The sequence below is a fragment of the Chenopodium album genome, chromosome 16, assembly GCF_948465745.1.
Source record: "Chenopodium album chromosome 16, dcCheAlbu1.1, whole genome shotgun sequence".
Classification (NCBI taxonomy): domain Eukaryota; kingdom Viridiplantae; phylum Streptophyta; class Magnoliopsida; order Caryophyllales; family Amaranthaceae; genus Chenopodium; species Chenopodium album.
The window spans coordinates 25,438,901-25,455,485 of NC_137849.1; the positions used below are offsets into that span (position 1 = coordinate 25,438,901).

The window sequence follows — 16,585 nt, forward strand, 5'->3', positions numbered from 1 at the left end:
GTACGAACACAACCCCTTATTCTTTCCTTGGACAATTATAGCCAAGTTAAGACTGGTCTTTCTTGGGGGAATGTTCTATGAAAAGTTTCCAACAAACAACATACTTAGAGTAGTGAACCAATTTATGCACCCGCCCGGCAGGGTATTGAACCAGTCTTGCGCCACGCCCTTGAGGGTGGCCGGGAAGCACCTACACCAGGTGGCATCATCAACACATTGTAGGTACATCAGGTTTCTGTACGAAGTGACGTGCTCCTCTAGGTTGCCCGAGCCATCCATAGGCACCCACAAGTACACTCTTCACCTTAGCAGGCCGAGGAGAGCTAAGAATCTCTTGAGAGAACGGAGCGGCTTGTCTCCAAGATTAAGCAGACGCATTTGCCAGTCAATGGGCTGAGGTTGTGCGGCTGGTCCACCCAGATATGGAACCTGGTCGAACGGCTGGGTGAATTGTACATACTGTCTGAGGACATTAGGATTGTGCGGTAGAAAGGCATTAAAATTTTGAGGAATCTGATATTGGACTGGTCGAATTGATTGAACTGGAATGGGAGTTAGAGTACGAGCAGTTTGGCTCCTGCTGGTCCTGGCCGAGCTGGTATGTTGGGAAAGAGAGTGGTTAGAGAATTCATCCGGCATTGATAGATTCGTTCGTGGCACCCTGGGAGACTTGCCATGCGGCCGGCGAAAAGGGGTATTCCCAGCATCTTCAACGTTAGTTGCCTTGCTCTGATTTCTTCTCTGAGCGCCATTCTCCACCCTTCCTGACGGCTGTCTGGAGGTGGACGACCTCTTTTCTTCCAACTCCTTTCGAAGCTTGTTCAGAGCGACCTTTAGGGAGGCGGCAGTAACTGGTAGATTCTCAACCTCATGAAATGTGGCGATCAGAGGATCATTAGAATTGATTGTTGTGGCTATATTCTCTACATGGCCATCTTGACCAGGTCAGGGCCGGCATTAGGTGTCTGGCCGTCTATTGCCATTACGGACAAGTATCCTCACAGACGGCCCAAATGTTTCGGGGTTTTTTGGAATCTCTCAGGACACTGGTCACGTACTGCCGACAACAAGACTTGGACACCTGCAAAACAACGGATATTCCGTCACCGAAATATCCGCCTCCGACGGTTAAGTTAGTAACCGGAAAACGAAAAGGCTAGAGAGAGAAAGTAGAGAGAAGCTGGAGCTTTTAGTGCTCTATTGATTGTTATGTCCCATCCCCCCCCATCATAAATGATTGGGGTATTTATAGGAGTGGGAGTTTGAGCTCCTTTAGGGTTTGTGCCCTAAATTTCCGTATCCTGATTGGCTGCGCAATCAGGTATTGACACGTGTCAAATAGGGGAGCCGTTTTGCGGCTTTCTATAATAATCTCGGGATTTGGGCTTTGATGTAAGAAAGGCCCCTTTTTCTCTCATTTCAGCTGCTCTTTGTGAGCTTTTTACACGAGTTATCTTCCCATTGGAACATGTATCACCCTTTGATTGGGCCACGTGTCACTATGGGATTGGGCCACGTATAAGGAGTATTTTTACCCTCAACACTATTATTATTATTATTATTATTATTATAAAAAATAGCACAAACAATAAACGATAATAATTAAAATTTCATTATAAGCTCCAAATCATAAACGTTTACAAATATAATTTTCATTACAAGAAGTTCCAAATTTCCTTCGCTATATTAAGTTGTACTTCGTTCATTACAGCCTTACGATTCTCGTTAAACAAATCATAATCTGCTCTTGGTTTGATTTCAATACCACTATCAATGGGTATATCCAACTCATGTAATCGAATAAAATTGTGAAGTGTGAATGCAGCAACCATAATCGCCAATTGATGTTTAGTGTCCATATTTGGCATCATTGTCAGTATTTTCCATCGAGATTTTAATTGTCTAAAACATCGCTTGATCGTTTTTCGGAGTGAAGAGTGAAGATAATTAAAATGTTCAAGTATGCCTTGAGGTGGTGGACCATTTTGAAATTCGGGCATATGGATTCTAATATCTTTATCTTTTATTGGACTCAAATATCCAACGGTGTTCGGATACCCAGAATCTACTAGATAATAATAATAATATTAATAATAATAAAAAAAAACATTAATATTAATATTGATTAAAATTAAAAGTAGAATATTGAAATAACTAAAATAAGTTTAGATCAGAAAAAATAAGTTCAGATCCGATCATATCAGAAAAAATAAGTTCAAATCAGATCAGATCAGAAAATATAAGTTCAAATCAGACCAGATCAAATCAGATCAGATAAGTAAATATAAAGCGAACTAAACAAGACCTAAGACTCATTGTGGAATCACTTGTTGGGGATTTTTTTAATGCTAAATATTATTTGAGTTATCTACCAAAATTGTTCATTTATGGACTGAAAACTGCTCCAACTTTTTTTTTTTTTATATATTTTTTAAAAAAGGGGTGACTGCTTCACAGTAATTGTCAAACAACACTTCATATTATACCGATGGCTTGAAAAAGGGGCACGTGTCAAAATGCTGCTACATCTTGACTTAAGGTCAACAGAAGAAACACTCCCAAGTTTAAGAGAGAAAAACAGAAGGAAACCAAAAACAAGCTTGATGATCACGCTTCATTCACAAAACTCCTCCTATAAAAACCATGCTTACTCCCACTCTAATTCCTCCTTCCTTCCGCTGCTACTCTTTCTCAAAATACTCTCAAATCTCCGATGAATGGAAGCCCCTAAAGCACCGTTGTCGACATCGATATTACCACCGGGTTGCCGATTCTACCCTTCGGAGGAGCAGCTCCTTTCGTACTACCTCCGTCACAAGAACCACCTCAATTCGCCTCAGCAATCCTCATCTTCGTCTTCGAATGCCGATTATTATGACGCAATTAAGGAGATCAATTTGTATGATTACAACCCCTTTGATCTTCCGGAATTGACATGCTTTAGATTTGGGTGCGGCGGAAGGAAGCGGCATTGGTATTGCTTCACTGAGAGGGTTAATGGGGGAGAAGAGGAGAGAGGAAATAGAAGAGCTGGGATTGGGTATTGGAAGAGGAAAGGTAGGGTTAGGGATGTTATGGGTAATGGTGGTAATGTTATTTTGGGGAGGAGGAAATGCTTCATTTTCTATTTGGAGAAATTGAATGGTAAAACTGCTGTTCGGACTGATTGGTTCATGTATGAGTATGCTCTAATCGACAGTTTTAAGGTATGTTCGATTTTTTTTGGGCTTTTTTTTTTTTTTTTTTTTTTTTTTTTTTGGTTTTGATTGCAATTTAGTACTTGGGATTGGTTTATTTCAGGTTTAATTTTGTGAGATTCTGCAATTATGTTAGGATTTATGTGTTTGAATTTAAAATGTGTTGTGTTTTTCGTTTTTGATTGTAATTTACTACTCGGGATTTGTTTATTTCAGGTTTAATTATGTGAAATTTGTAAAATTTATCCAATTAAATTAGGATTTATGTGTTTGAATTGTAGGGTATGATGGACCATTGAAGGTCTAACTTAGTGTTACTAAATTTAGTAAATTGCTAGGCACCTCCAAGAACTACATTCGGAAACAAAGTCAGTGCAATGGAGCACTTTTAGACTAAGTTAGCAAGTATAGGTAGTGAATTGGGTCTCTATATCTGTTTCGGATACCAAGGATATTGCAAATTGGGTGACATTGTTTTGATTTCTTAATTAAGGATGCGTGTATTTGTTCCAATCTCTCAGAATGTAAGGATGATTTTTATTTGTTATGATAGTACGAAGTAGGTTCAACTGTTCAAGTGATTTGTGTTTTTGGAATGGTGTTACCATAGATGCTATATTGTAGGCTTAAAGTTGATGTATTCATCATTTTATTGGGTAATCTTGATTAACAAGTGAAAATCAAGGATATTATGCGAAACAACTTGAGCAATAGTTGCTGCAGCAGGACTGATAAATAGTTGAGACAAAGATGCAGCTTGATGGATAGCTGTAATATATTAAGTATGATAGTTAGAAGTGCTTCCTGTGTAATAGTTTTAAGTGTTGTTAATATCTTGGTTTACTGAAAGGCGAGGGTTTCCAAGTGTATAGGCAATTCTGCTTAATTTTGGATGTTTAGAGATTGTACCCTCAAAGTATTGCCCAATCAGGCAGTATACTTAAATATTTAATTATAAATTAAGAATACAAAGTTATAGAATTGTTCTTAATGAAGGTTAAATTTGCACATTACAACTCTTTTTAAAAGTATCAATCTAAAACAAATTAAGAAGATGCAAAGAACAGAAATTCTATGGTGTTCCTAATTATAATATATTTTACCTCATTTAGTCTAAAACAAATTAAGAAGGTGCAGAGAACAGAAATTCTATGGTGTTCCTTATTATAATATATTTGACCTCATTCATGTAAATGATAGGAATCTATATATGTAATACTTCCTCAATACATCCATGAATTTGACTGTCACTCAATTCAACTCACAACCTTGATTATTATAAAAAAACTTTTAGTATAATTGTAAAATTTTAATACTTCGTATTTATAAAATATACTTTAAGACTAATCTAACAACATTAAACACTATGCTATTGTTTGTTTAATATATAAATGAGAAATTGGTGTCAAAGCTCATATATAACTTGTGCAAAAAGCTAAAATGAATGTATTGAGAAAACCCATCCATTGCCTTTTTTCTGTACTAGTTCCCTTTACTTTGTTTCTCACCGTCCCTCATTAATTGAGTATCTGAACCTATGCTTACCTTCTTCAACATCATGAGCTGCAAAATTCAGTTGCAAGCTACACTATGAGCCCTTTTCTCATGTGATTAATCTCTTCATTATGTAACAGTTGGCTGAGAGTGAACATACTGTTCTTATGCTGCTGTTTTATGATTTGGAGAAGCAACTCCCAGACCTTCAGTGTGAGTAACTCCAGTAAATTATGGGATCAGGCCTACATCTTCCTGGCCCTGTTGTAAAGTAGTACCAAATATACTCTATATTCTACACATGTTGCTTCACTTTTGCGGCACAAAATTCTTGTTCAGTCTAGTTTCTCTACAATCCTTGAGCTGTTCTTAGATTCACAAGTTGTATTCTTTTATTGATAAAAAAATTAAACGTATACCAAATCCAAGTCAGAGACCTTACCATTTTATTAAGCAATGGAATCTACCATGCATTTAAAAGTGTTGACTTGCTCTTACAACCTTGATATAAAGATTTCAAGTGATCTAAGAGACTTGGTTTCTAGAAGAGCTTCCAATGATAGAAAGTGTTCTTTTTTTGGGATGAATATTATGGCTCCAGTTTTTATTTTTACATATATTTATATGCATATTATAGAAGAAGAAAGAGAGAGCAAAGGGAAATATGTTTACATTTGATATTTTTGAGCAGTTGAGGAGAGATAAAGAGAGCAAGTTTGTACAATAGCCGAAGAGAGAAAATTAAACACTGATTTGAAATATTTGTACATTGCATATTATATAATGTTATAAAATGGTTATATTTGGTGCCAGAATCCTTGTGGCTGTAATTTAGAATGGAGATAGAATCGGAATATGCCAGATATGATACAGAAGTTAGGGTCAAGTCATTGTGATGCTCTAGATTAAGAGGAGTTAACTCAAGCTTCTTAGTCGAAATATACTGGCATATAATGTTATAATGTTATAAAATGTTATAAAATGGTTATATTTGGTGCCTACATCTTCCTGGCCCTGTTGTAAAGTAGTACCAAATATACTCTATATTCTACACATGTTGCTTCACTTTTGCGGCACAAAATTCTTGTTCAGTCTAGTTTCTCTACAATCCTTGAGCTGTTCTTAGATTCACAAGTTGTATTCTTTTATTGATAAAAAAATTAAACGTATACCAAATCCAAGTCAGAGACCTTACCATTTTATTAAGCAATGGAATCTACCATGCATTTAAAAGTGTTGACTTGCTCTTACAACCTTGATATAAAGATTTCAAGTGATCTAAGAGACTTGGTTTCTAGAAGAGCTTCCAATGATAGAAAGTGTTCTTTCTTTGGGATGAATATTATGGCTCCAGTTTTTATTTTTACATATATTTATATGCATATTATAGAAGAAGAAAGAGAGAGCAAAGGGAAATATGTTTACATTTGATATTTTTGAGCAGTTGAGGAGAGATAAAGAGAGCAAGTTTGTACAATAGCCGAAGAGAGAAAATTAAACACTGATTTGAAATATTTGTACATTGCATATTATATAATGTTATAAAATGGTTATATTTGGTGCCAGAATCCTTGTGGCTGTAATTTAGAATGGAGATAGAATCGGAATATGCCAGATATGATACAGAAGTTAGGGTCAAGTCATTGTGATGCTCTAGATTAAGAGGAGTTAACTCAAGCTTCTTAGTCGAAAGTCCAAACATTGTTGAAGTAACAGAAACCGTGGTAGATTTTCTAGGCATCTTCATTGCTAGATTATTCATCAGTACGTTATGGTAGTTAATAGTCCTTGTAATCACAAGCATATGAACTATTTTAAATTTGTGTAGATTGTATTAATGTGCGTATTCATGGTGTAAAGTTGTTGATTCAGATGTCTTGTACTGCTTGCATTATTTTGATGCATTTTTTTAATGCATTTTGAATTTTGGCAATTGATGGGAGAGAATCAAGAGTTATCTTGTGCCTTAAACAACTGTTTTGAATTTGGGATCTTTGTTCAGTGGGCATCAAGAGAGCAAAAGAGAATATGGGAGTGAGATGTAAAAGGGCCTCTTTGGCTGACTATGTCGCAGTAGAGTGTGGTAGCGGGAGACTAGAAGTTGAGAGAAGTATGGAGTGAAGTTTCAGCTTATTTAGGCTCCATTAAATAAAAAAATAAAACATTAGAGCTTGAACTAATACGAATGAATTAAACATAACAAGGGCTGTGTATTGGAATACAGTTCTTAGGGTTATTGCACATATGCATTGGTATTTTCACTGAACAGTATCTTAGTAGTTTTTCATGTGAATTTTTAAGAGGCTTTCAGGCAAGCAAACAGGTATCAGTAATTGTAATTGACACAGAAGGTGACATTATTTAATTTTTCTCTTGGCACCAATTCGAAATCGTGACGTTAACCATTCTTAGTATGAAGCTGAGGCATTTGGGTTTTATTTTCACTATGAAAGGTTTTTGAGAGAGGTCTTTATTTCAAGTTGCAATGTACAGTTTCATAATGAGGTAAATAGTACGTGGCTGCTTATATTGACTAATATCGTTTAAAGACTAAGAATTTCTTAATGAGTATTTATTGCTGTTAGTAATCTGGATGTATAATCAGGTTATGCATGGAAATGCTATCGTTAATTGGTAAGTGTTGAGTTTAAGTAGTGTCATATAATTTATGTGTAGGTAGAACTCTTTTTTTTTTTAGTAAAAAGGCATTTGTATGGTTCAAAGAAAAATATCTTAAAGAATATGTTACTAAAAGGATTTATTTATTATTTTTTTATAAATATTTGTGTGTTGATAGCTTTACCCAAATGTATTAGTTATATTATATTATTCCTTGAGCTTGAAAAAGTCTACTTTCTTGTTTTGATGATCAATGCTGTATTTTGAATTTCTTATGTCGTACTTTGCTTTTCTTTTTTACTTGTAATATTCTCCTTTGAAACACACGTTCATGATGAGATTAGAGAAGGTAAATGCTACCTCCGTTTCATATTATTTGCAACGATTTGACATAAAGTAGAGAGGAAAAATCGTTGCAAATAATATGCAACGGAGGTAGTAGACAACTTAATTAAAATAGTTTAACAACTAGAACTTAATAATACAAGCTATACAAACCTCCCCTCTTACCGGTGTAAGATTGAACTGGTTAACTTGTGCTATCTTAATCATATTACATTTTGCTAGAGATCAGCCCAGCCCAAAGATTCGCTTCACTTATGCTAGAAGGAAGGCTAATCAAGGTGCTGTTAGGAGAGAGTGAGTTGGCTTGGGGGTGAGCTGGAAGTTAGTTACAGGGAGGGGTAAATCAGTAATTGAGAAATAAGTTTGTTAGTCCTTGTGGTGTGTGCTGAGTTTGTTATGGCAGCCTGTTAGTTATCTTTGGGTATTTAAGGGAATAATTGTAGAGGGAATGTATCTAGAAAATATTGGTGGAATTCATTCCTTGGGAGAGCATCCTTTCCTCTCAAAAGAAAGGAGTTGTATTGAAGTTACACTGACTTGCAATACAATCTATCTGTTCTTAGCTAATTTTCTCTTTCAATTGTTTGCTTGCTCTGTTTTTCTGACCCAATTCCCAGCACATTTTTTGCAGGCCTCGTTTGTTGTGTGCCGAGTGTTTGTCAAATCACGTGGTCGAAACAGCATTTCAGAGCATGCCTTAAGTTCGTGTGCTGAAGAAAGCATTGCAACTGTACGTCATATTGGTATTCAGCATGATTCAAGCACTGTTTCTGTCTTGGATGAAGATAAAGCACATGGCTTCTACTATTTAAATGGTAAGATTGCGGGTCAGCCAACAAAATTGATGGAAGAGACAGAACCCAACATTCCGGTGAACTTTCTTAACCTTGAGTTCAATTTCTTAACATGTTTAATAATTTGTTAAGTAACATATCTGGGATGTGGTAAACAATTTGATGTTCTCTTTTCATGTAAGGTTTTTTAATGTGTTTTTTGCAAAATGAAAGCTTTTTTTTTAATGTAGTTTGAGCAAAAATATTCATGAATATTACTTCGTTTCAAAAAGTGTGCTTTGGGCGTGCCTAGATGCCAAGCAAGTCAAGGCGGAAGTCAAAATGCCTTGACCTTGCGGGGTACAATTTATTCTAAAAGGCAACAAAAGAATTTGCTTCAGGCTGCCTCAACCAAGGCCCAATGCGAAGTGCCTATGCTGCTTCATGTATAAATGTGAGGGAGTAAATTTGAGTCTGAATTGAAAAAAAAAACCTTTTTTTTTTTTTCATTATTTCAACCTTGATTGTCTTTAGGAAGCTAATCTGGGCAAAGACACTCAATTAATTGCATAATAACTTCAATATAATTCCGAGGTTTTTTTTTTTTTAATTTTATTTTAGAGGAAGAAGAATATTAATATTAGAAAATTTTGCAAAAAACCACCTTTTAAATCTTGTTTTTTTGCATATAACCACCTTTTAAAAAAAATGTTGCAAAAGACCACTAATTTTAAAAATTTTGTTGCAAATTACCACTTTTTTAACCAAATTTATCAATTGTTTTACATTGAATTGGTGGTAAATTACAACAAAATTTCTAAAATTGGTGGTCTTTTGCAACATTTTTTTTAAAAGGTGGTTATATGCAAAAGAACAAGATTTAAAAGGTGGTTTTTTGCAAAATTTCCTTAATTTTATCATTAATAAATAGCCATACGACATCTACAATTGTAATAAAGATTTGTAAACCAAAGCTTTGGAAAAAATAACATAACTTTTACAATCAAAATCATAACCATTTTGCATATTTGGCATAAGTCACACTTCACCACTTCCGACTTGACGCGAGTAGTGATTTTCGATGTGTTCGCATCTTTCTAAGTAGAGACCTTCGCAATCTGCGCTCTGATATTTTGATTGTAGAGTTGATGACAAACCCTAAACCCATATGAATCCATATCACATTCTCAATTATTATTACAACCCTAAAAAGTCCTAATGATAGAAAATCTTATTTCATGCCTGTCACAACTCACAAGTAGTGAATCAATTGAGAAATTGGTCGTTGCTGGCTATGATAATTTTTGTTGGTGAACAATTTCTGGCACGGCAAGAGGAAAATCCTCATTCACAATGATATAAACGAAGCTTAACATTCTGTCATGGAATAATGAGAGGAGCGGGTTTGGATTATCAATAATGGGATATTAAGGTTATAGGATTTGAATTTGAATTGGCATATAGTTCAACCAAGAGATATTCAATAAAGTGGTAGATGCATTATCGAGAAACAATAGCTACGTAGTTAGTGTCCATCGAATCCATTTGTGGTGTTTCTTGTGAGCATATTCAAGCTGTGTTTTTCAGGATATCTTCGCACAATATATGATCACATAGAATTTGGAAGAAAGGGCATTGCATCATGATTCACTTGTGGAGGAAGAGTTGTTTTATGAAGGAAGGGTTGATGGTGGTAGTCACTTTGAGCTAGTAATATGACTCTCCCGGCAGTGTTTCTCTCTAGGAAGTTGAAGACACATTAACGTTTAGTTTTTGAATGGTTTTGGGTCTATAAGGAAAGAAGTGGCACAGAAAATTCAAGCTTATTTAACCTGCTAGCCTTCTTCAGCCCTTGCCCCTCCCCTCCCACCCCACATACAAGATGAAATCACGATGGATTTCATCATAGGGTTAATAATATTACAGGGGATTGATGCCATATTTGTGCTGTTTGATATTAACCAAGTTTGCGCACTTCATCTGAATAAATTACCATTTTACTGCTGTGGTAGGTTTATAATCATGAAGGAGTTGATGTAACCATATGGGCATGAGTTCCATCTTCACCGACGGGATCAGCCTGCCCATCCCACACCTCAAATTAGATACATGTTTGCAAGAAGGGAAGGGATAGGTATCAAGGATAGTACACAATAATGAGGTTGGGAATCCTGTTATGATGTCTGAAGGTGAGGAAGAGCATCAAAAAGAGGACACTCATAAATCAGTGAGAGAGAGAACAATGTAATGGGGAGAGAGTATTAAAAGGGTTTGTTAAGTCCGTGTGAATATTTTTGGGCACTTGAAAGTCTTATATTTAGGTACTGGAATTTTCCTTAATTATAGTGTCAATTATTTATTTCTCTTTCGACCGGTTTCAGTGACGAACCATTGAAACTTTTGCTTACCCAGTTTAGCTATGAGCTTATGAGTGTTTTGACGCCCCTCTTGAGCAACCTTTGCAGATAAGGTGTGGTTTGCTTATCTATTCTCATAACCCTGTTTATTCTTAATACCACCACTCCACCAAAATTTAAACATGAATAGCCTGATTACCTGCCTCTCGTAGTAGCGATACAATTGGCTGCAAAATCTATTAATATTGGTGTTTCTTCACTTGTTTATATGATACAGAGAATCTTTCATTGGTTGGGTACTTGGTTTTTATTTACCATCAGAAAATTAGTTGTAAATTTGAGTTGGGATTTTAGATGTTGGATGATTACCGTTCTTGTCTCTTTAGGTATGATATTTGGTTAGGCATTAAAAATACTTTTGGGTGAATGCTTGTGGGTTGGGATTATCTATGTATTGTCATAATGGCGCACTTGCTTAGCTCCTAAAAGTACATCTATGTGGGAGTTGCCAAGTGTGCATACTCAAATACACTTTGAGCGGAGATACCTTCTATCCTCATCAAAGTTCTTGAATGTGATGACATCATGCAATTCCTTTGACACCTTTTCCTTCAGCCGCTTTGTTTGGAAGTTTAGGTGAAATTAGTAAGAATCTGATCATTGTTTATTGGAGGTAATGCTTTGATTTGAACTCCTTGATCCAGGTCCCCAACTTGATAAAAACCCTAATGTGCAAATTGTGCATGTTAAGTCAAATTGGAGGACGTCCATCCATTAATACATCAAAATGCTATTCAATACCAGTAAAGTGTTGATCGATTGCTTGCTTGTTCTGTCCATTCAAAGCTATAGAATAATCATCCCTGAACCTTATAAAAAGGAAACTAGTAAACTACATACCTCTAGTAGATTCCTTGGATTCTGAAATCAGGACTAGTTGATTTAGCTAGACCTTGCAATCCTAGACCCAATGACCCCACCCGAATGACCCTACACATGACACGAATTTGACCTGAAAACAGTGACCTGAAACCTGAAATCAACCCAAACTGACCCATACCCGACCCGAAGTGGAATTGACTTGACCTTGACCCAAAACCCGAAATGACCCGACCCGAAGTTGACCCGATACCCAAAGTGACCCGACCTTAATTTAACTTTAATTAATTGACGTAAATAGACCTGAAACCCGAAGTATCCTGAACTACATTACCTTATACCTGAAATGACCAGAATCAATTTAAGCCATAGGCTTGACCCGAGCAAACCGAAATAGAAAATACCTCCAATCAAACTTGACTTAATTTTTTTTTATTTTTTTTATTAATTTGTAATGCGTAATAGTGTTAGTAATTTACATATTTTGAGTATTACTTTTCTCGATTTCGTCGGCCTTTTCTCTATTGAGTTATAAGTTATAAAAAATTCGTAAAAAGATTGAAAATTAACAACTATTTTACGGAGTTTGTTCATAAGATTAAGAAAAAACTTACTAAAGCTTGAAATAAAAGTCACATTCTTACTAGTCTAGATAAAAAAAATAGTACAATAATAACACGTACATAATATAATGTTCAATACCAAATGAAATTACAAGGTCTGATAGGCAAAGATAGCAACCGACCCGAAGTTGACCCAAAATTTGGACCCGATCCAAACTGACCCGACCCTAAACGACCCGACCCAAATTTAGCTTGAAGTGTTGACCCGATACCCGACCCAACCTGATTATCCATTGGCCCGAAATTAACCCGAACGACCCGATCCAACCGAAGGTGTCCTGATAACTTATTGACCCGCCCATACCCGACCCGAATGACCCATTTGCTAGGTGTAGAATTTGCTATGGATGCTTAGTTTATGTAGACCATATGAAGGAGTTATTTAAAGATGTGACATGTGAGGGATGTGTTTTACTGTGATTTTAAGATTTGTTTTAAGAATTTGTTAAGCATGACATAGGTAATGCAGGTGGTAGGAACTTGGCCAGATGTGAAGGATGTATGGTCTTTTGACTCAAATTAATTTTGGAAGTAAATGTTGAAGGTATGTGGAAAAAGGGATGACTTGGAGAAAGGATGTTGTAGATAAAGAAGGTAGTGGTAGGTAGGGGAAAGTATGAGTAAAAAGAGTTGGTAAAATGAACCTCAAAGGTGAAAATGGGTGTACTGGATGAGTGTCCATGGTTGCAGTGACAAAACAAGGTTTGATACAAAGGGTTTGGCTTATACAGTAGTAGTTTAAACTCTGAAATACTTACAATTTTGGCAATGGGGCAACATGGAGTTTTTGGGAAATCATGGAAATCCTCCACTGGCCTCAAGTCTTTAGGCCCTTGTGTTTTAGGGTACATAATCCTATAAAAGGATACGGGGACTCCTAAGAGAATTTATGTAAAATTTGCATTTCTTTTAAAATGGTGGACATGGTTTCAATGAATGGCACAAACACCCTTTATTCTTTGTCTCTCGAGAACCCATGTGAAGATTTAAGTTTTGCCGGTTGTTTGAACAAAGGTTAAAGACTAGATTTAAGTCATTCAACTTGCTTAATCTATAACAATTATAATTTTGAACCTTTTTAAAGGTTTTTGAGGATTGCAATGTGATCCACCTATTTTTGGTGTTTGCTTGCTTTGAGATCTGAACTTCCCTACTTTTCAATTGGCATGGCCACCATGGTGCTACTATTCTGTGAAAACAAGCTTAATTGCCTTGGAAGTTCACCTTGATTGGGACATAACTTTGATTTATATTTTCCTTTTCCTTTTCAATTCATAATTTATATTTAGTTTCATTATAGTCTTACATTTCATGTATGTTTAAATAGGTGAAATCACCAGGGCATGTTGGCAGCGCTGACTTGGTCAATTCTTCGAGTCCTAGGCATTTAGTATCCATCCTAGAAGGAGATTTTATAGAGTTGGATGATCTTCTCTGACAAACCTGCAATAATCATTTATACTAGATGGAACCTGTTATTACCATCTGCTTTGAAGTTATGTTGAAGGAGACTGGAATTGTTGCTTTTCAACAGTTCACATTGCTGCTACTACAACTTTGTACATCTGAAATCAATGTTCCACCAAAATCTGCATTTGGTGAACCTCATCATGGTATGGCTGAATTAGGCGCTTGTTAAGTGCTGGTTCTATATATAGATTCTGCACCCCTGTAAACAACACTAGAGTTGGTTTTATATCAAAATTATGTAGGGAACATTATTATCAGAAGCCAAGTTTGACAATGCTGTGGCAGGACGCGTCTTCCTGTTAAAGGTAAGTCTATATTTGATTTGTCACTTTCCAGTTCCAGTTAACACTTGCACTTGCAACTCATTCCCATGCTGAATGTGCAGATTTTCACCATTCCCTTTGACAGGCAAGCTTGGTGCATACTGATTGGGGTATTATTCCCAATTGCGGAGAATCTGTCCTTGACAAAGCTCTCCTTCGCAAATGTTCGCTGTTCTCTGTATTTAAATCTTTGCTAGGTCCAGGTGGAAATGCTTTTGAAGTGAGAACCGAATAGTGCTTTGACGGAATTCTCTTGTAAATAAATATATCAGCTATCTTAGTTTGATGTCAGTAATTGAGTATATTGTTTGAAGTGCGGATTTCGTTTGTAAGGCTTATTTGCGTGTTGGGAATTAAAATTAAGGCAGTAGCTTATCTATGAAATTATCATGAATGCATTGCGAAGTTATGTTCCTGCTATTTGTTTGGGAGTATTTCAAAGTTGAGCTTGTGAGCTGGTGGACCAAGTTGCTTATTTATAGTCCTTAAGTCCACCCGATTTCCTCATTGTAGGAATTTAGACCCTGTTCACTTCACGTTAAAAAAATAATATTCAGTAAAAATAAGTTTAGTTCAGTAAAATTAATTTCAGTTCAGCAAAAATAATTTCAGTTCAGTAAAATTAATTTCAGTTCAGTAAAAATTAGTAATTTTAAAGAAGAAATATAATAGACACTCAGTAAAAATAATTTCATTTCAGCAAAAATAATTTTAGTTTAGTAAAATTAATTTTAGTTCAGCAAAAATAATTTCAGTTGAGTAAAGATAATTTCAGTTCAGTAAAAATAAAGTGAAGAGAACGGGGCCTTAGTCTGTTTGGCTCAATAACCAGAAAGGAATGGAATTAAAGAAGGTTGACGAAAGGAAAGAAGCTCAAAGCCCACATATTTCTTAGTATGCTTGGTTCAATTTGGCATAATGGCAAGGAAATGCATTATGGTCTTTACGGGGAGTATCTGTTACTGAGTTAGGTTGAGGAGTTTAAGAAACCTCCACCTTTAAGTCTTTCACTATTATTCTCACATTTTATAGTGAGTTAGGTTGAGGAGATAAAAGAAAAAGAAAAAGAAAAAGAAAAAACACTTCTTTCAGTCACCCTTACTCTCACCGTCTCTTCAAGCTATAGGAAACATCTTCAAGCTTCAACACCCATCACTCACACCACTTGACCACCCCTACCCAAGGATAAACTAGTTTTGTGCCCGTGCCCACGTGAATCTTAATGCATATCATTTATACAAATCATATTTAAGAGGCTTAACCTTTTGATGTAGAATTTTCAAACATTTGATATCATTGATTTATGCAGGAATATTAGCAATAATAAACATACACTGTATAAGAAAAAAAAAAAATAGTGTATAGCCCGGACGTTACATCGGGTTACTACTTTAATAAAACCTTGTGATTAATATATATTTCATTTTTTGTTTTCAAAACTATGTTTATAATATGTGAAGTACAACTAAATTGAAAGCTCTCCTCTCTCTCCTTTATGCTCTCTAAAAAAAACCCTAACCTCTATTGTTGATTTTTGAAGGGCTTTCATCAATTTTATTAGTGGAAAATCCCCAACCATTGTTTCCTTGTTTATTTTAAGGTTTATAATTATGATTTATCCCTTGAAAAAAGGGTTTTTGATCTCCTTTGAAAGACAAGGTTTTTTCGATCTCCTTCAAAAGACAAGGTTTTTCGATCTCCTTTGGGTTTTTCCTCCTCTTTTTAAGGAGGAATTTCTTTAGGTTAAAATCCAGGATAATATATCTGATGGATTGCAGTGAAATTATTTCGTTGGTGAAAAATTTTGCGGGGTTGCAAAGGTTATTAATGTTTCGAATACAATCAATGAATTGAAATCATCCTCACGACTACAAGAGATCATTAAATTGTCTCTCAATCAAGGTTGTATTTTCCAGCAATATAAGCGGGAAATGTTCTACATTGTAAGATCTGCTTGACAATCGTAGTTTCTATGAAAGAAATTTTTATTTGACTAGGGCGGTGCTACGCGCGAAGCAATGTGGTGTTGCTAGTGTGTGAGATCGGAAGTGTGATATCTTTTGGCTAATATGTAGGTTTTTTTAGATAATTATGAATATATGGAGAATAATTAGTGAACGTACATGTTGATAAATTGAATTACATTAAAAATTAGTGATTGTACATGTTTTTTGAAAGAGTTAAATGTATAATTTATTTATTAGGTTATTAACTAAGTTTTTTTTTTTTAATGATTGAGGGTTTAAAAAGTAACTTGTAAAAAAAAATATCTTTTTTTATATTAGTAAGACATTTAGAATGCTTGTATATGTCTTATTCATGCATGAAAAACGTATGGTCAAATACATATGATGTAACATTAAGGTGTATCTACCTTATACTGTTGGTATAAGGTATGATGGGTTACAAGTGCACCGTGTAATGAATGTATAGTATAGCTTTAGTAAGCAAATATCTCAAACAAAATTATTTGCACACGTGACATTGTTAGTGTAAAATAATAAG

General features: G+C 35.3%; 1 protein-coding gene across 1 annotated transcript; it reads left to right on the forward strand.

Annotated features, from left to right (window-relative positions):
* The first annotated feature begins 2,661 nt into the window (after nucleotides 1-2,661).
* LOC145586325 (NAC transcription factor 29-like) lies at nucleotides 2,662-14,464 on the forward strand. Its single transcript, XM_081643115.1, has 4 exons — nucleotides 2,662-3,206; nucleotides 8,287-8,526; nucleotides 13,615-14,062; nucleotides 14,143-14,464. Exons 1-3 carry the CDS (start codon nucleotides 2,718-2,720, stop codon nucleotides 13,723-13,725), a joined length of 840 nt encoding a protein of 279 aa, XP_081499241.1. The 5' UTR covers nucleotides 2,662-2,717; the 3' UTR covers nucleotides 13,726-14,062; nucleotides 14,143-14,464.
* Nucleotides 14,465-16,585: the final 2,121 nt, after the last annotated feature.

What these genes read in the sequence shown, in the direction of transcription:
- LOC145586325 (XM_081643115.1), top strand. Translation starts at nt 2,718, where the DNA reads ATGGAAGCCCCTAAAGCACCGTTGTCGACATCGATATTACCACCGGGT. An exon ending in CTCTAATCGACAGTTTTAAG is followed by an intron (nt 3,207 to 8,286) that starts GTATGTTCGATT and finishes CATTTTTTGCAG; the next exon opens with GCCTCGTTTGTTGTGTGCCG. An exon ending in AGACAGAACCCAACATTCCG is followed by an intron (nt 8,527 to 13,614) that starts GTGAACTTTCTT and finishes ATGTTTAAATAG; the next exon opens with GTGAAATCACCAGGGCATGT.